This window comes from Brachyistius frenatus, unplaced genomic scaffold (genome assembly GCF_029030835.1).
Source record: "Brachyistius frenatus isolate BFR_SWC_R1_liver_20210118 unplaced genomic scaffold, ASM2903083v1 Contig_7, whole genome shotgun sequence".
Classification (NCBI taxonomy): Eukaryota; Metazoa; Chordata; class Actinopteri; family Embiotocidae; genus Brachyistius; species Brachyistius frenatus.
The window spans coordinates 1045685-1064780 of record NW_027210606.1 but is presented as its reverse complement, the minus strand read 5'-3'; the positions used below and the strand labels follow the sequence as shown (position 1 = coordinate 1064780).

Genomic DNA, 19096 nt, shown 5'->3' with positions numbered 1-19096 from the left:
TTCCTGCAAGGACCGACTGTATCCAACACCACTGCAAATCTTACATATACTGTATGGAGTTTTAAAATTATGACTTTGCAAATGATGGTTTTGCCTCCAAAAGACAACTGAAGGCTTTTTTAATTGGGGGTTCATTTAAGGTTTTTCTTCAGACACAACTTAAAATTAAGCATTTTAAATCTGTAGACCAATAATTTCCTGAAAAATATAACTGTTTTGAAAGCAAAAGAGCATACATACTTGTACGTTTACTGAGAAATGAGCATTATGTCAGCAAACTGAAAACGTTGTTCTGTTTTTATTGGTGGCCATATCATATTTAAAGGAAACTGTCTGTCAGGATTCAAACCCACAACAGGCTTGTGGGGTTTTCCAAGTTTCAGAATAGATGAGACTCTGTTTTAAAGTCGAGAGTCATGACTACGTTGTAAAAGATTCAATTCTCATCACGCTCAAACTGCCTTTGGATGAATAGCTAGCTTCATCTGAGTTTACATGTATGAGTAATAAAGAAAATCTGGGTAAATTGAAAGACAACACGTTTTAAATTGTGCAACATGCTTCATGACAGAAATGTCACAAGTAAAAGGTAAAACACCGTAAAACGACTTAACACCAAGTGTCCTCCCTTAGGAAACATAAATGTGATGTTCTCGCTTCATGACATCATGACAGTTATATTGTATATACAATATATTATATTTTTGGCTAGGGGGAGATGCTGAAGGGAAGCTCAGAGAGTGTCCAAAATGTAGGGAAAAAAGGGTTTATCCAAGTCAGGGAATCAATCACCAGTTTAATTAGATTATGTGGAAAATGAATGCATGTACAAAATGTTGTACCAATCCATTCTGCACATGAGAAAATAGTTCACGATATAAAGTTGATTCAGAAAGTAGTTACTTCTTTTCACTGTTCGCTTACTTGTAATTATCCTTGAGATGTGTGTCAAACTTGATTGGAAGGATTTTTGATTGTATTCAGTTCAATTCTATTCGATTTTATTTATTTAGCTCCAAATCATAACATAAGTCATCTCAGGGCGCTTTACATCGTAAGGTCCAGACCTACAGTATTAGGCTAGCCTAGAGAAACTAAACCGTTTCAAGAAATTCCACGTGAGCAGCGGTGGGGAAGAAAATGTACCTTTTCACAGGAATAAACCTGTGATGGAAGCTGAGTCAGAGAGCAGCCACCTCAGAGTGAAGGAGATGAGAGCAGAGGTGCTCAGTGGTCCTCCAAGCAGCATCCACCTCGGGCAAGATAGTTCGGGGTCACCCTAACTACTTCATTAAAAAGGAAAGTTTTAAGCCTTATCTTGGGTGTGTGCCTCCTGACCACAAACTGGGCTCTCCACAGGAGAGGAGCCTGGTAGTTAAAAGCTCTACTTCTGGAAACTCTTATCACCCACAAGCAAGCCTGAAGCGTTCTACTGGGATAATAGGGAACTATGAGGTCTTTAAGACACAATGGAAATTGCTCATTAAGAGCTGTGTGTAGAAAGAGAAGGATTTAAAATTTTGTTCTTGATTTCCAGGAAGCCAACTAAGAGAGAGCTGACATAAGAGGCTGAATGTAGCGTTCTGGGTCAACTGGAGACTTTTCAGAGAGTCATTGGGACATTCAAATAGTCCAGTGTACAAATAACCGATGATGGTCAAAAATGGTTTTACAACATCATAAAGTGAGTAAAAGGATATTGTGGTGGCACTAAAGGAAAAGTGAGGAGATCACCGAAATAATAAGGCTTTGTCTTCCACAGACTTTACATTTCTTGTAGAAAATCTCGTGGAATTTTTATATATGTATAATTGTATTATTCATCAAGATATATCGGTCTGCATCAAAGTGGTGGATTTATCTGCACATGCTGCTACCATGGTTAATAAGAATGAGTTTTTGTTCAATTTGTGTAGCTGAACAGGATAGGACATAAGTTGAGGAAAAGTGAATAGACATAGACCCATGGACCTCTAGGCTTTAGTATAATTTTTTTAAAATATGCTAAATAGGGAAGGGCTACAGATCTAATCTAATCTCATCTAATTTAATCTCATTTCATTTCATTTTATCTCATCTAATATAATATAATATAATATAATATAACATAATATAATATAATATAATTGAAGGAAATCTCAACCATAAACTGCACATTAAACTTGAACTTTCAGTGAGAACCGTGAATTGTGTTGGTTCTTAAAACGCTGAGGGTCTTATAGCAGTCCACTGCTGTATCCACTGTCTACTGTTCCCTTGCTACTGTCTCTGGAGACAGTCGCCACAGTGAGAAAGAGCTTAATACAATTAATTCACCTCAGACCCTCATCACCACCTTTGTTTATTTGTCCTTTCTCAGCGTTCTCGCCTTACATCCATCCCTCCATCCCCCTCCTTCCTCTCTCTCTCTCTCTCTCTCTCCCTCTTCCACTGACCAGCTGCTTTCCTCTTCTCCACCCTCTCCACTGCTCCACCACCCATCGAGGACCAAACCCACCCCACCCCGCCCCTCCTGGTCCCGCAGGTAAACCAGAGACGCCCGGGGCACACCCTGGGCAGGAAAGGCCCAGGATCGCCTTACGGCCTAGCTGAAAAGTCCTCTTTCTAAAACAGCCCCACTTTGAACAAAGGGCCAGGGGAGTCGAGGGACCAGACCCCCTTTCAGGGCTTTGTCTGCCTGCCTGCTCTCAGCTCTGAGTCAGACAGAGACTTGGACTGCACTCAAGAACTGGGATTGGGGAAACATCACAGACACACAAGTGAAGAAGTCACAAAGTCAAAGGCTGCAAACTTTGAAACACCGTATGTGAGCGTGATGGAAAAATACATCTTTACATCATCAATTTAATATCTACATTGAAACTGGAACACATCTGAGTGAGAACACATGTTTTCAGACGTATAACTTAGATATAATCTTTATGTCAACAACATTTTAATGAGTGTTTAAGTGCTGATGAAACAATAGTTTAACACATCAAACAATGCTGACATTTAAATGAATTTTAGTGACATTTCTACAAAGATACCTACATGTCATTTGACCTGCACATCTTAAAATGCTCAGGGTTTAGTGGGAGAGGTATTTCTGTCCTTATTTTACTTGTTAGAAAATCACTTTCTATCTGTGTGTTTAAGGAGACATGGAGCACTAATCTCAGGTCCCACTGACAAACTAAACCCCACAGAGGAAACCACTTAACTCCACAGGCAGGTAAAATGGCCTGTGTGTGTGTGTGTGTGTGTGTGTGTGTGTGTGTGTGTGTGTGTGTGTGTGTGTGTGTGTGTGTGTGTGTGTGTGTGTGTGTGTGTGTGTGTGTGTGTGTGTGTGTGTGTGTGTGTGTGTGTGTGTGTGTGTGTGTGTGTGTGTGTGTGTTTTAAGGCTCAGTCAGCGCAAAGCTTAAGTACCTGAAAATCTCCCTCTTAACCTTCAATCTCCTGCTGAACTGTTGCTGAAATTCAATTCGCCGAGCAGCAGAACACATCAGAGATGACAGCAGACCAAATATACTTCCACTTCTCAAAGTCAGGAAGACTCAAACAGCAAAATATTAAGAATTGTAAGATATAGGAGCCTTTTGTTGATAATATTTAGGTGCATTCTTGTAAATCACATTGTTTCCTAGTTAAACTAATCTTAGAGAGAAGTTATCATACAATACAATAATTAAACATGTAAAACAAATGAAAAATGCAACGATAAAATATTCCTACAAGAAAGCATTGCAAAGACTTTACGTTTAGAAATATAAGTCAGTGGGCGATGCCCACTTTCTCTATCATCGAGGCATCAAATAACCTGCAGTTTAAAGGGAAAATCTACTCTAAAACAGGAATCTGCTACAGTATGTTAAATATTTTATCTTATTAATATTTGATACATGTTAGCTGGAAAGAAACATATTTCCCTTGTAAAATCCCCACAGTTGCTGATTCATGTAAAACCCTTTCATTGGAATCATAGTTCAACAAAACAAGAATGTCATAAATGTATTAACATGAGTAAGTTTGAATACTTTGGTGGTTTCATGGTTGGCTTCAAACGGGCCGTGAATATTGTGGAGATTTACTGTGTTCTTTATACCCGTGGACACTGACAGTTGATTGTGTGCCTGTGCTGTAACAAATGGTCAGGAGAGGGCGCTGCACACTTTCTGTATCTGTCCTTTGTCAGACTCACAGGCCCAATATCCATCCATCCATTTATCCTGAACCCAGAACCTTTTTGCTGTGAGGCGACAATGCTAACCACTGCACCACTGTGCCACTCAGGCCCAATATATATATATATATGTATACACAAATCTGTGTTTTATTGTGCTGCAGGAAAGAAAGTCACATTCAAAGTGAATTCAAAGAATGACTTATTTGCAGCACAACCACTGCAGTGAACTCCTGTCTTCTTCTTGACGCCTGGGGGGAGTTGCAGCATGATGCCACTAGATGTCAGTGTCGCCCCCTTCACAAACTGCAGAATCTGAGACAGCGAACAATGCATTAATGATGGCTTCAGGTGATCCCATTGTAGGTAGGTAGGTAGGTATTTACTTTGTTAATCCCCGAGGGGAATTTTTTTTCGCTACAGCAGCATACAGAAGCAATAAGATAATAATAGAAGTAATAGAATAAAATAATAGAATAGAATAGAATAATAGAAAAGCAATAAAATAGCAGTAAATAGCAGTAGAAATATAAATATAAATATAAAATATAAAATGCACAGTATATACAGTACATTATATATCTATATATATTATATACAAACAAACCAAGAAACACACAGGATGCTTAAAGTTCCTCTTTCCAAAACTCCTCCTAGGATGTAAAAGTGGTTCTGAAGAAAAAAAAAACCCACCCATTTAGGGTATGTTTAAAAAAAAATAATAATAATTAAAAAAAAATTTATTCCATATATCAAATATATGGAATTAAAAATCAATGTGACACCCGTAGATTGGACGATTTTACCCTGCACCCTCCCTCTCTCATTGTTATTGTGTGTCTGACAATAGTTTGAAACTTGAGGTAGTTTTGCCGTCATGTTTCAGCAAAGAATATTCAGACCTAAATAACTTCAATCAGACAAAAGTCATCGGGAAAGCAGTCAAAGTTTCTAATATATTCCGTTTTTGTCTCTGTGCTCTGAAATCACACTAAAGGACCACGAGCATTAGGAGAGAAAACGTGTTGATGAGCTTTTGGGGCGCATTGGTCCTTTAGAGCTCATACAAGCCTTCAAGGCCTCGTTGAGGGCAGAAAACCCGGAGGATCATTGATGGGATGTATGACATTGCGGAAGGGTTACTCCTGTTTTCTCACCCCTCCCTTTCACAACAGAAAACTCGGAGTCAGGAAAAGCTCCTGCTATCAACAGGAACTGTGTCAACAGGCGAACCGAGGCCACCGGAGGACGGCGGAGATCATCCCACCGCCGAGATGGCTCAGGCGAACATTTCGGTGACGGAGAGCCAGTTCAGGTGTCCCATCTGCCTGGACATCCTGAAGGACCCCGTGTCCATCCCCTGCGGACACACCTACTGCATGGCGTGCATTAGCGACTACTGGGACCAGGCGGACTCGGGCCAGCTCAGCTGCCCTCAGTGCCGGGAGACGTTCAGCCCTCGGCCGGTGCTGCGGAGGAACACGGTGCTCGCCGAGGTCGTCGACAAACTCAAGCTGAGCGAGATGGTCACGGCGCCGGAGCTCTACCTGGGGGGAGTCGGGGAAGTACCGTGCGACTTCTGCCCGGTGGAAAGCAAGTTGAGGGCGGACAAGTCGTGCCTGGTCTGCCTGGCGTCCTTCTGCGAGCTCCACGTCCTGCCGCACCGGGAGGTCGGCACTTTGCGACGGCACAAGTTGGTAGCGGCGGTGGAGTGCCTGGCGGAGCGGCTGTGCGCTCAGCACCGGCTGGGGCTGGAGCCCGCGGGGAGCGGGTCCGAGGCTGAGGCCGCGGGCGACTGGAGCGGGGACTGCCTGTTGTGCGAGGCGGACCAGGAGGAAGTGCACAATGTGGACGCACAGAGAGCCAGAAGACAGGTTAGACACACTGCAGTGTTTCATAAAAGAAATTAGGAATCTTTGGTACGAAGTTACTGTTGGTTCTCCAAATGTCATAATGGAGGAAGACTCCTAAATAATCTCACCCTCATTTTTAATGTCAGTGAGACATAGAGGGTTCCTAAACTCTACACTTTAATCACCAGCCAGAAATGACCTAAAACTATAAGGAAGAGGAGCTTCGATGTTGATAAAAACAGATATGATGGTAACATGCAGTGTGGACTGACTAATATTTCATTTTATTACTGACAAGCTAATGTTACAGAGGTGTGGTTAGTGCATGTGTGAAGGGTCTAAATTACTGGGGAAAAAAAAAACATTACAAAGAAATGTCACTGCACCCTGCCAGGCCTGTGCCAGAATACAGAACATGTTGTCCCATTAATGGTGAATGATTCTTACTGTCAGACCACCTACAGCAGAAGCTGGCTGAGATGATGTCATAGAAGACATAAAACCGTGCAGTTTGTGTCTCATTGCCTGATTTTGTGTCAAAAAAAAGATCAAACAATAACTGGTAGTAGACTCCTGTCAAAAGTGCTAACTTGACACTATTTGACCATGCTTCAGAGTAAATCTACAAACATTAAGTCGGCTTCATTTCTCTATGTGTTTTTTTTTAATGTTTATGAACATACAATTTCAACCACAGTAACGTGTTTTTAATGCTAAAACACCTGCTGGATGGTGCATAATGGACACACATTAATTCAAGAGCAGGTCGTGAAAAGACTTCTCCTAAATATCTGAATGCTTATATCTTACTGTCTGGTTATCTGGCCCTCTCTGTCTCTTCATCTACTTGTTTGTCTGTGTGTCCATCTGTATGTCTGTCTGTTCATCTATCAGCTCCAGCTCCAGGAGTCCCAGCGGATGGTCCAGGGGAGGATACGGACTGGAGAAAGAGAGTTGGAGGAGTTTCAACAAAGCTTAGAGTCCATCAAGGTAACACAAGCTCACACACACGCTCTGAATGTGACCACTCTTCTTTATTTCTAATCCAGTGTTTATCTAAAATGTCACCGTGAGCCGAGAGCTTCTTATAACCAGCCTGGTATCACACCAAAGTGTGAGCGTAGCGTGTCAGTGTCACGTTTTCCTTGCCTAAGTGTGAAAAGTGCCCATCATATGTGTATGACCAGGGTCGAAGAAGGATGTGACGCAGGTCACGTGACAGCTTAAAAGAGTGCCAAAGTCATTGCAGAGAAAAGTTCGGGGATGATTGGAAGGAAGAGACACAGGACTTTCACTGGAAAACCAGAGACTGATGTTTGAGTCTGTGAGAAAGCAAAATTCAATGTTTACTTTTAGGTTAGTTACTTACAGAAAATATTTAACTTACTTAATGTACTTTAAGTAACTTATACTGTATGACAAAATGTAATGTGACTTCTGTAAAATTACTTATTTTAACCCAAACTAAAGTCTTTTCTTCACACTAACCAACTAGTTTTGCTACTATCCCCTAATTAAAATGCATTCATTATCTTTTTCCAAATATATCCACATGGTTTAGTTGTCTAAAAATAAGGTGCCTTACTAGCCCCTCACCACTTGCTCAGGTCCTTGGACCAGCAGCTCTTAGAAAGGGTCCACCGAGCCTTTCCTGTGACACCTCCGAAACCTTGGAACACTCTCTGATTTAGAATTACACTTTCAAAGGTAACTTGTGTGCTATTATTAGTTGTTATAGAGTTATAGCTTGGTTAAGTATTGTATGCGACTGGATACAGTTGGACTTGACATTTACACAGCTGTCAACACGCACAGGGCTCACACACTCGTCTCTCTTTCACACAGCCACAAACATCCTGCCTCACAGGAGCTGCTGTATCAGTTTCCAGTGCAAAGCTAATTTATGTTCCAGTATCTGTGCCACTCCTTCAATCTTCCAGGAAATAATTTTCTCCTCTCTCCCCTGAGCATTATCTCCTTCCGCTAACCATGCGGCTGCTCGATCGTCTCTGAAAATCACTTTATTAACTCACTAAAGCATCAAATTGAAACTTTGCCCTCTTGTTTTGATACTAAAGTTCGTTCCCGACCATTAAGGACCTCAGCTTTTAGATTATACTAAAAATAAAAGTTGGCAGCGTATTCTGGGCCCCTCACAATCATTTTCATGACAGTGAATATAGAACATTGAAACACAATGTTATCGAGCATCAAAATCTCAGCAAACTTCAGTGCATCTCCTTGTAAGAAAAGTGTATTTAATGTTTTTGCTTTTTGCATACTTACTGATGTCGTTACTCATGGAATCATATGTATAATACCACAGAAACTGAAATAGACTTGTTTAAGTCCCCATGAAATGAGAACTTTACTCCCTTCATGTAACATAGAGTAATTCATGACAAGAAAGTGGGACATTAGGAGACACAGTCAGGGTTCATTTGCATGTACAATATAAAGAGGGAGGCAGCAGTTAATTATTATATTAGGTTGCATAAAAGATTCACCTTTAGATTTAAAAAAAAAAGTGATTTTAATTCTCTGCTTTATGGTGTCTTTAAGTATTTACTCTGATTTACTGATTTACTACAAATACTTTTCCCCTCTACTGTGTGTGTGTGTGTGTGTGTGTGTGTGTGTGTGTGTGTGTGTGTGTGTGTGTGTGTGTGTGTGTGTGTGTGTGTGTGTGTGTGTGTGTGTGTGTGTGTGTGTGTGTGTGTGTGTGTTTTAGGTGTCTGCATCGGCCGTTCTGGAGGACAGTGAAGCTCTGTTTGCTGACATGGCTCTCCGTCTGGAGAAAACCAAGGCAGAGGTGAGGAGCAGGAGTGGCTCAGCTCAGACAGAGGGGGTTGATAGTTTTTACAGGCTGTCCGTGCTAACAAACGAATCATTCTTATATCTTAGATGAAAATGTTCGAAGTGATTCTTTCATCATTCTGCTGTTCAAGCATCAGTACACTTCAATTCAATTTAGTCATCGTCTCACTTCAGTTTTCATAACCATCACTTACACCATCAGGTGTAGCCCTGCACTGGTCTTTTCCCATCGTTATCTATCATTTCTATTGGTCACTATGAGTCAGGTCTCCTGTTTTTGTGCTGAAGGTTCGAGCGAGGCTAGAGGCGAAGGAGCGAGCGGTGGTGGGGAGAGCTGAACGTGACATCGAGCTTCTGGAGAAAGACCTGGAGGAGCTGAGGAGGAGAGACGAGGAGATGAGCCAGCTGCTGCAGTCTGAGGACAACACCCATGTCCTACAGGTGAGGAGGAAAAAGAGGGAGAATGTGTGTGGTGCAAAGGGAAGGAAAGGGGGACCCAATTTAAAATCGAGTGTCAGCACTATTTGTGAGAAAATGTGAAAAGGATTTATCAGCTGCAGTACGAACAAATTAATTCACTCAATGCATCAACCGTGGGGTCCTCAACATTTTTACAGACTAATTAATAATGCCACATTGGTTGGTTAAATCAGTGACAAATAAAGGTAAAAAGAAATGTGTTCCATCCACTTAACAAAAGGTATGAAGGAGGTTTAATTGAATTAATGTTCTAAAGGAATTTCTCGGTGATGTAAGTGTTTCATCGTGCCAGCATCACAAGAAACACAGATTTTTGCCCCATAAAGTCTTAAAGGGGCCTGATAGAAACCCTCCACAGACAGGAACAGGTTTGTGACAATAGACTGTTGATAAAATGGACGTAATCTTCAGGTCTGAAAAGTAAAGCCAATGCGGAAGTGCTTCAAAGTGCAATCCCACTGCGGGCCACCAGGGGCTGGATCCAGTAGACGGAACCTTTACCATGAAATACAAAGTAAAAAAAAAATCCCATCGGTCATTATGGTGTCATTCACTGATGTTATTAGTTTTGATCAGTGTTCTGGTGCTCCATCTGACAATAATTCCATAATTCATTAGATATTAGGCCGCAAAGAGCGATACGTTTGGGGGTGTGTCTGGTTTGATTGACGTCCCTTGGGTGCAGACAGCTTCCCAATATACTGTAGGTGGGCAGTTATAGTGTCCTCGGGTTCTCAGTCGAATGAGTCCGATCAATCGCTCACTCCTCCTCAGCTTGTCCAAATATGGTAAATTCTGGTCCCAGAAAACCAAAATGGTGACGGACAAAATGCCAAACTTGAGGCTTTTAAACGTCAGTTCACAATCAAATGGTTAACGTCAGTGGGTTGACACTTGGTTGTGACCCCATTTCGTTAATTACTGGTTTAAAAGATAAAGCTCACTATAGAGGGGAAATGTATACATTTACAGATACGTTTCTTAAAGGTCCCATATTGTATAAATTCAGATTTCCTTTTCTTTTTTATTTATAAAGCAGGACCAGGTAAAACTACTGTGATAGTTTCAAAACGCTCAGTCCATGGAGAGATACACGCAGGCTATATTCAGCAACGGTGCCATTTGGATGAGCCATTTGCAATGTCAGTCAGTTTGTGATGTCACAAACTAGTTATCATGTCCGCCCTCAGCATGGCGAACTGTCCAACCCTTTATCTGGAAGAAAACGGTCATTGAGCTAGCAAGCTACACGACCTCAAAAGCCCTGTGGTTGGTCAGAGCATACGTAACTCTGACAAGAGTCATCCAATCAAAGACAGAGTCACTGATATCAGTGTTCCTTAAAGGACACAGACACAAAACAGCTGGTTGATCTAGAGGAGCCACACAAAAATATTTGATGGATATCATGGCTGAAAGAAAGCAATAAAAAAAATAAAAAAAACCTCTAAAATATGGGACCTTTAACTGATAAAGCTAAAAGTAGGAGTGCAAATAGCAACGATTTGTATTGCTATTTTCTCAATTTATAATTTGGTCTACTTCCAAAAGGACAAGGTGAGATCATTAAATGTGTTGTTTTGTGTGGTCAACAGTATGAAACTGATTGATATCAAGTTTCTACAATGTAAAACCAAGAAAAGCAGCAGATTGTCACATTTAAGAACCTGGGACCTTCATGAAAAAAATGAATAAAAACAATGAATCAAAAATCAAATTGGTTATAGACTAATGGTGTTTTGATTTATTTTTTTTATTTTATACACTTTATTAATCCCCGAGGGGAAATTTCTTCACTACAGCAGGGGGGCTCTCAGGGGGGAGATGCTGCAGCAGGCTGCCACTAGCGCGGCGCCAGGTAACCTGACCTGAGGTGCATGTTTTTGGATGTTTTGATGAACTAGTCTATTAATCTTCTATTCATTGCAGCTCCACTTAAAAGGAGACTCATCTATGAGAGGCTTTTAGCCTTTATTGAGAAGTTTGCTTCCTCAAAAGACAAATAACACATTAGGAGCTTTTGCTCATGATATCCACCCATTACGGTTAATGCATCCTGCAGCTCCCCAGGAGGGCGTACTCAGAAAGACCCGGAGATATTAGTGTGTAGATGACGAATGGAGGCGGAAGAATGGACGAGAGGAGAGAATGAGTCAGATCTGACCAGTGGAAAAAGACGCCACCTGCTTAAGTGCTATTTTCAAATTCAATTGTACAAGGAATTAAGGAGGGAGGGAGGGAGGGAGGGAGGGAGGGAGGGAGGGCCGGCCGAGGCGGCTATACCTGGGTATATTTTCCACTCTCTGTCTTTATCTGCTTAGACGGCTCCACTGCTCTGCGTCCCACTCGCCACTGGTCGGCACTCCAGAGCCCTCAGCCTGCCCACCGAGGCCTTCAGCGGCGCAAGAAGAGCTCTTTGCCACCTCCGCAGCCACATGGAGGAAGTCTGCAGGGAGGAGGTTGATAAGATCAGCCGTGCAGGTACACCGGACGACCCCCGGCCAATAAAGATTGGGTGGAAACAAGCAGACGCTCCTAGTGCCAATTTCAAGTTTGGAGTATGGATTTATGTATCCAAAATACATACATACACAAGCTGCACTCAGATTCTCAATATGATTACGTTTCTCTTCCAGTTAATGAGAACTACGTGTCTGCTGGAGAGTGTGTGAAAGGTAAGCATAAGAAACATGATACACAAACACACACACGCACTCTGTGACAGAGTCGGGCCGGAGGCGACCCATTTTTCCCAGGCTGCAGGTTTTGACATGACATTTAACACTGCGAGGGACAGTGGACGTGTCAATTATTGATGCTAAAGAGGACAAGGTGACGTCTTAAGCTATGGCTGACCTCCAGTTCTTCTCCATCCTAATCTGACCACTTCAGTTCAAATCAATTTAGTTTATATGAATTCATTTTATGGAGGCTTTTCAGCGACAGTGCAGGAAGCATGTTATCCATGTCCCTCGTGTTGCAGTAGGTTTGTTCCAAACATTTTATAATTAGGTCTCGGGATGGTAATATTCATCCTTCAGTCCTCATCTTTGGTCCACCCAGAAATGTCTCAACAACTATTGGGTGGACGACCATGAAACTTGAACACAGACTTTCATGGTCCTCAAAGGATGACTCCAAATACTTTACATTTAGTTTTACAATAAGGTTAATGCTTTTAGTTTTGACTTCAGTGGACAGAAAAATATTGAATCTATTGCTGTAAAATGTGGGTTAGAAACCATGTCCCACCCACAATCCGTTGTAATTACATTATTTTTCTCTTGCGCCACTTTTAGGTCAAAATTTGATGTGTTGAATACTTTGCTAAATGGCCAAATAGGCTACCTGCAAAGCTAACGGCACTCACATCTCCGCATTACCTGTGATTTGATTTTGGTGCCTATTAGCAAATGTTAGCATGCTAGCATCCTAACATGCTGAACACGGTAAACATTACATATGCCAAACATTTTCACTTTAGCTTTGTCATAGTGAGCAATGAGCATGTCGATAGCCAGCTTTAAGTACTGCTGTGCTCAGAGGCTCACAGAGCTGCCAGTATGACTGTAGACCTTTTGTTGCTTTACCAACCGTCTTGTTTTCAGCTTTAGCTTCTGTGACAAATATGTTTTTTTTGTAAACAAATTGATCTTAGGGAAACCGTTTTCAGTATTTTGGAAACAATATTTGTTTCCAAAATACTGAAAACTGTCCATGTTTACAGATTTTTCTGACTGGCACATTGTATTGTTATTGATATTATTGGCACTGCTGTTTTACAAATATAAATCAAACACCATTTATATGTATTGTATTGGGGAGGTGGCCAAAATCACAGTATGGAGAACTCCAAACCTCAGCAAATGCAACCAACACTATCTGCAGGTCAACATACAACTAGGGGTAAGTTGGAAAAGTACAGTGGTGATACTTTGTGAACTGACCTTTAACTAACACTGCTGGTTTTGGCTTTTTTAGCTCAATAGCTGACCAAACATTAAAGGCACCATGTGTAGGATTTGTGTACTCTGTAAGTGGGCGCCATCTGGTGGTTTGCAGTCACGCTGGCAGACATGAAGGGATATCTCCTGCAGTCGGATCTGACTCGAACAAGGGACGATGTAGGCAGATGACTTCCAGGACTTTTCTGTAGCCACCAGCAGCCTGACATTTGTGGTTTACAGAGAAAAGTCTCGACAAGTATTGGATAGACTGTCATGAAATTCAACCTCACACAACCACTAGCATAGCCGTACACTGCTCCTCTTGCTCTCCACTCAAAACGCAGGCCAAACTACACATAGTGCCTTTAATATTAACACTTTGACAAATGCTGGAAAGATTTTTGCTTTAGCTGCCGGTTACCTATATATGTGTGTGTTACTTTCACTACCACTGTTACATGAGACAGCGATGACCAGCCATGTGGCTGATCATCCGATGCAACAGTGGTAGTGTATTTACATGCACTGTGGTGAACTGGTTAGTGTGAGATCTCAGTTCACTACAGTGCATGTAAATACACTGGATGAACAAACTTCTTAAACTATTGGCTCTTCCTGGTGCCTGGTTCAGAACGTCGAACTAAAAACTCTTGTTTTGTGGTATTTTTATAAACTATTCTTTAATTCGCTTTTTACCGTCTCTGAGCTCCTTCTTCATCCATATGCTTCTGTCCTTTCCTCTCTGCCACTCCTCTTACTCCCCTTCAGTTAATGAGAAATGAAAACCTCTTGAAAAACAAAGACAAACGTTTCTCTCTCTGTTTTTTTGTCATTTGTCCCTTTGCCGCAGTGCCAGTGTCGTTCCCTGTGTCCTCTTTGTCTCTGCAGCCGGCTGATCACAGGATGAGGGCGGCTTTCCTCAGGTGTAAGTACTTCATCTTTGAGCATTTTGCCTCATCCGTGTGCATTTTCACTCTGACATTTCCTTTCTACTCTCTACCTCTTAATTACACTTTTCCTTTCTATCTGCATCCCTTTTCTTCACTCTCCGGTGGTGCACCCATACAGTGGAACCATCCTGCATGTTGTTCACCATCTTCCTCTCCGTCATCCTCATCTCTCTCTGCTGCCCTCTGTCCTTTTCTCTTTTTTCTCTCTACACTTCTGGTTCACCAGTTAATGAAAATCTTGCTGGGAAACACGAGAGCCCAGTGAAGATCCTCATCAATGATAGATGGAAATCATACTGTATTTATGACATCCTGGTCCGTCGTTAAGACTAGTGCCTTGTTCCAATATAAACAAGCCAGCTGACAGGATGACAGCGCACCCGCACCTTGTTAGGCATTAATAATTGATCTGGTCAGAGGAGGATTAAGGCCATATGTGTCGTTTGCCCTCTCGGTGCCAAGATGTCAACTGCAATACTGGGCGGCTGTTGATCAGTGTGTGTTCTGCTCAACTCTGGAAGACGGGAACAACTCAAAAACCTGACAGACAGAGCGGCAGAAAGATAGGAGCTGTATTTAAGTTTCAGCCAATTCTGGGACACCATGAAAATGAACAGGGTTGCAACTAAAGATGACTTTCAGTTGGTGCAGAGTACGAATCTCCAGCCACATCAGAGCTCTGTGGACCTGTACCCAGCCACTGCAGTGCTTTGAGCCTAAAGCAGGACGATGCTAACATTCTGCAGGTGTCATGTTTACCGTGTTCATGTAACATTGCTAATTAGCATTAAACACAAAGCATTTACTAGATTTCTATGTACATGGTCAACGTATTGGCAGAAAAAAGGAATGTTTACAAGTTCCCAGAGCTCGGGACTGCGTATTTAAGTGACTTCTTTTATAACAGCCCAGATATTTGATTCATAACAGTAACCAATAATCATTTTAGAAATAACAGGTTTTAAGTGCCGGCTGGAGCTAAAAACAAATGATCCCTTCTGGAATGTGCTGTTCAATTCAATTCAATTCAATTTTATTTATATAGCACCAAATCACAACACAGGTTATTTCAAGGCAGCTAACACATCGAAGTCGTTACAGCAGAACTTTGCATCATTAGACAGAGAAACCCAACAATTCAACAATTCCTGCGTAAGCTTGGAGGAAAATAAATCCTCTTTAAGGGAGAAAAACCTCCAACAGAGGGAAGAAAAACTCCCTTTTAATAAGAAGAAGCCTCCGACAAAATCGGGCTCAGAGGTGGGCGGCCATCTGCCTCGACCGGTTGGGGTGAGAGGTGAGCAGAGAGAGAAAAGGACAGCATAGAGATACAAGACATGAACTGTTGCATCACCATGGCCGGGACATCTGCAGAAGAAAGAACAGAAACTACTCTTAGAGCTTCTGTAAGCTCTCTGACAAGAAATCAACAACCCTATCATCGCTCTCTTCAGAATATCATATGCGTTTTATTTGGAACTGTAAAAATCTTAATTCACTTTCCTAATTCACTCTGTTTCTCTCCCTGCAGTTTCATGTCATCTCTCCTTGGACCCCGATACATCCCACCCTACTCTGGTTCTGCTGGAGGGGCCCCAGGGCGCCCACTGTGGCGAGGAGCCGCAGTCCTACCCCCCTCACCCTCAGCGCTTTGATTCAGTGGCCCAAGTCCTGTGCAGGGAGGGCCAGTTTGGTGGTGCCAGCTACTGGGAGGTGGAGTGGAGGGGCGGAGGATGGGTCGACATTGGTGTCACGTACCGAGGCATCGGACGCAAAGGTGGCGGTAAGCCGTGCCTGCTTGGGCGCAACGAGAACTCCTGGCGGCTGAGGTGTACACATGCTGGATACGCCGCGTGGCACGATAACCGTAAGACCACGGTGGCGGCGCCACCCTGTCCCAGGATCGCCGTGTTCCTGGAGCGCCAGAAAGGAGCGCTGTCCTTCTACAGCCTGTCGGACACCGTGGTGCTCCTCCACACCTTCCGCTGCCCGTTCTCCCAGCCGCTGTACCCGGCCTTCCGTCTGGACCTGGACTCCACTCTGCTCATCTGCCCTCATGAGGGAAGCAATGGAAACCATTCCTAACTAAGCTCCAGTGATACTGGGCTACATAAATCAGATTGACTTGACTAGAAATGATATGTGGGACATTTTGTCCCACATCTGTCTGATTCAACAGTACAAAGGTATTACTCAGTATTCAGCCCCATTTATGTCTAACATTGTTTTCTTTGTGCTAAAAACATAGTAGCGGTACATTTATGGGAATGAGGGTGGATTTTTTTTTGTTTGTTTGTTTGTTTGTTCCTCATCAGCCACACTGACGTGTATCATGAGGAAACCTCGACTCTAGTTTTTCATAATAAACCTGCAGAAGTGACCTCGGCTTCATATGTAGACAAATGAAATGCCATATTGTAGCTTTGTAGCTGGTGGTTTTCTTCGAGTAAAGTCTGCCATGCGTTTTTTTTTAGGCTGTTAAACGCCATTTTATTTTATGAGTCTGTGTACAGTGTCGGTTTATCTTTAGAGTAAAATACCATCAATGAAAGGTACAATTCAATTTATGCAAAACTTAGCTTACCACAAAGACTGGAAATGGGGAGGACCAGCTGGATCTTTGAAAAATATACACAAGTTCTTGTTTTCAATTATGTTATTGTCAGTTTGTGAGCTTTAGAGGTGCCGGCCGCTGGATTTGTAACATTTGGACCGATCCGGCCTTCTCATCCCTGAGTTCAGTCTCTTTGCTAAGCCGCTGGCAGTGGCTTCTTATTCACCGTAGAAGAAAGCAAAAGACTGTCGGAGCACTCCTTTGAAGCTATATACACATCGCAGGTCGTCATTTCCGATTTCCAATTTGTTAATTTGGTTGTTTTCTTTCTTGGGACAACCACATCTATGTCGGTATATACAAGCCATGTTCATTAACTACATAGGATTACACATTTTGAGATCATGTTTGTCAGCATTATTTTGCGGTTGTGTGCTAATGTTGTTACAGCAACCTACTCAAACCATCACAACTTAGATATATTCTGGTGACCTGCTGTGAATTATTTGAAGTGTTAAGGTGCTTAACATGAGGAGGCTCTCAAAAATAATGCAGACGTTGGTTTTATTTATCGAAGAGTAGTTTCATACTAAGTGCAGTAAACTGAGCGATACCCTCAATATTTGGTGTGGTCACACTTTGCCAGCACAAATTCATCTGTGCATTTAGTCTCAGTGTCCTCTGTGTGTTCTTGTCATCCCAGACTGACTCCATGATGTTGAGATCAGGGTCCTGTGGGGCTTCATGCCGTCAGCTGCAGGGCTCGTTGTGCTTCCTGTTGCAGAAGAAGTCAGAAGTTCTGACTCTGGCTGAATGTTTGCAACTTTGCTATGCCTTCCCAAAGGTACTGTGATGGAAATGAAAAACATGTAAGTGCCTAAAACATTTACAACACTGGTTAATTACGTTTTGAGTAGTAAAATATATGTAGTTTGCATGTTTCCAAATCCACTTCTATCGTATCTAATCACATCCCAATTCTTCTAATACCTCATATTCATTCAGTCAAGGTCAATTTTAGGAAAAAAAAATTCTTTCTACAATTTTAAACTGTTGGATGAGACAACAGCAGATGGGTGTTGAACGGGAGGAGACATTTGAGCTTTAAAGTTGTACCTGCCACTGTTCACCTTTGACTTCTGTTTCCATGGAAACAGTGTGATTGTAGCAGGACCGGGGACAAGGATCCACTCGGACCATTAACTGTAATTTAATTTCCAGGTCCAGGATTGACCTTGCCTTTCATCTTGGATGCCATACTGTAGCCACTGCCTTTCTTGGATTAGGGCGTTGTTTTGTTGGAGTTTTTTTTTTTTTTAAAGGTGCTTTTCCAGAGGATTGTGACCGAGCACTGTGCGAGGCTTTTACACCAAACTATTAAAGAAATTGGACTGTATCAACAATTTTAACTCCAAAGACACAACAAAACCCCACAGCTACATCCACTTATTAACTTAGTGAAACATGTTTTGAAGACATTTTCAGAAATGGAGCTTCATTAGTAATAGAAACCATAAGAACAGAAGATGTAGTTGTTTGCCATGAAGTGCATTATTCCACAAACAGTGGTACTGTAACATGAAGTGAACTGTCTGAACTGCTCTGTAACATTTAGTATCCTGTATTATTATGTCTACCTGTCAAACTCGCCGTGCTTCTGTTATTGTTTTGTTTATGTGACTGTGAAATAAGTTGTACTTTTCTGAGTGTTGCTTTGTCAAAGATGAGTTCATTTGACCTTGACTCGCAATAAACGGATCCGTGGAAGTCTGAATTTTCAGTGAGGCTGTTTCTATTGTGAGCAGGAGACATTTGTTCTTTATTAAAAAGGTTCATATTCAGTGATTGATTGCACATGTTTTCTGTTACTGTTTGTTGATTTTGCGCAATAAATTAACATTTTACAATTTCCTTTTTCATGAAAGGTCTGACCTGCACTCAAAACAAAAATATTTTAATTTGTCCCCAAAAAAATGGGATGCTGTGTAAAATATAAATAAACACAGATTGTGATGATTTGCAAATCATGCAAACCCATATTTGATTAATAACACCAAAGACAACAAATCAAATGTTGAAACTGAAAAATTGTTGTTTACATGCTTATTTTGAATTTGATGCCAGCAACGCATCTCAAAAAAGTTGAGACGGGCATGTTTACCACTGTTTTGCATCACCACGTTTTAACAACACTCTGTAAACATTTTGGAACGGAGGAGACCCGTTGCTGGAGTTTTGAAAGTGACATGTTGTCCCATTATTGGCTGATATAGGATTTCTGGATTTCAGCTGCTCAACTGCTTTGGTCTTTGGCCTGTCTTTAATTAAAAAAA

At 41.9% G+C, this 19096-nt stretch overlaps 1 protein-coding gene and 1 long non-coding RNA gene across 3 annotated transcripts in view; both read left to right on the top strand.

Moving 5' to 3' along the window:
* Positions 1–19096, top strand: part of LOC138615739 (uncharacterized) — a 208775-nt gene that overhangs the window by 128815 nt on the left and 60864 nt on the right. The window lies entirely within an intron of this gene.
* On the top strand, positions 5320–18537 carry LOC138615730 (E3 ubiquitin/ISG15 ligase TRIM25-like). 2 transcript variants are annotated; one of them, XM_069689515.1, is made up of 9 exons: positions 5320–6036; positions 6910–7005; positions 8747–8827; positions 9121–9273; positions 11634–11793; positions 11949–11987; positions 13138–13218; positions 14110–14184; positions 15741–18537. In XM_069689515.1, exons 1-9 carry the CDS (start codon positions 5437–5439, stop codon positions 16292–16294), a joined length of 1839 nt encoding a protein of 612 aa, XP_069545616.1. In that variant the 5' UTR covers positions 5320–5436; the 3' UTR covers positions 16295–18537. The 2 variants fall into 2 exon arrangements, with proteins under 2 accessions (XP_069545616.1, XP_069545617.1); XM_069689516.1 differs by lacking the exon at positions 13138–13218.

What these genes read in the sequence shown, in the direction of transcription:
- LOC138615730 (XM_069689515.1), top strand. Translation starts at nt 5,437, where the DNA reads ATGGCTCAGGCGAACATTTCGGTGACGGAGAGCCAGTTCAGGTGTCCC. An exon ending in CACAGAGAGCCAGAAGACAG is followed by an intron (nt 6,037 to 6,909) that starts GTTAGACACACT and finishes TTCATCTATCAG; the next exon opens with CTCCAGCTCCAGGAGTCCCA. An exon ending in TGGAGAAAACCAAGGCAGAG is followed by an intron (nt 8,828 to 9,120) that starts GTGAGGAGCAGG and finishes TTTGTGCTGAAG; the next exon opens with GTTCGAGCGAGGCTAGAGGC.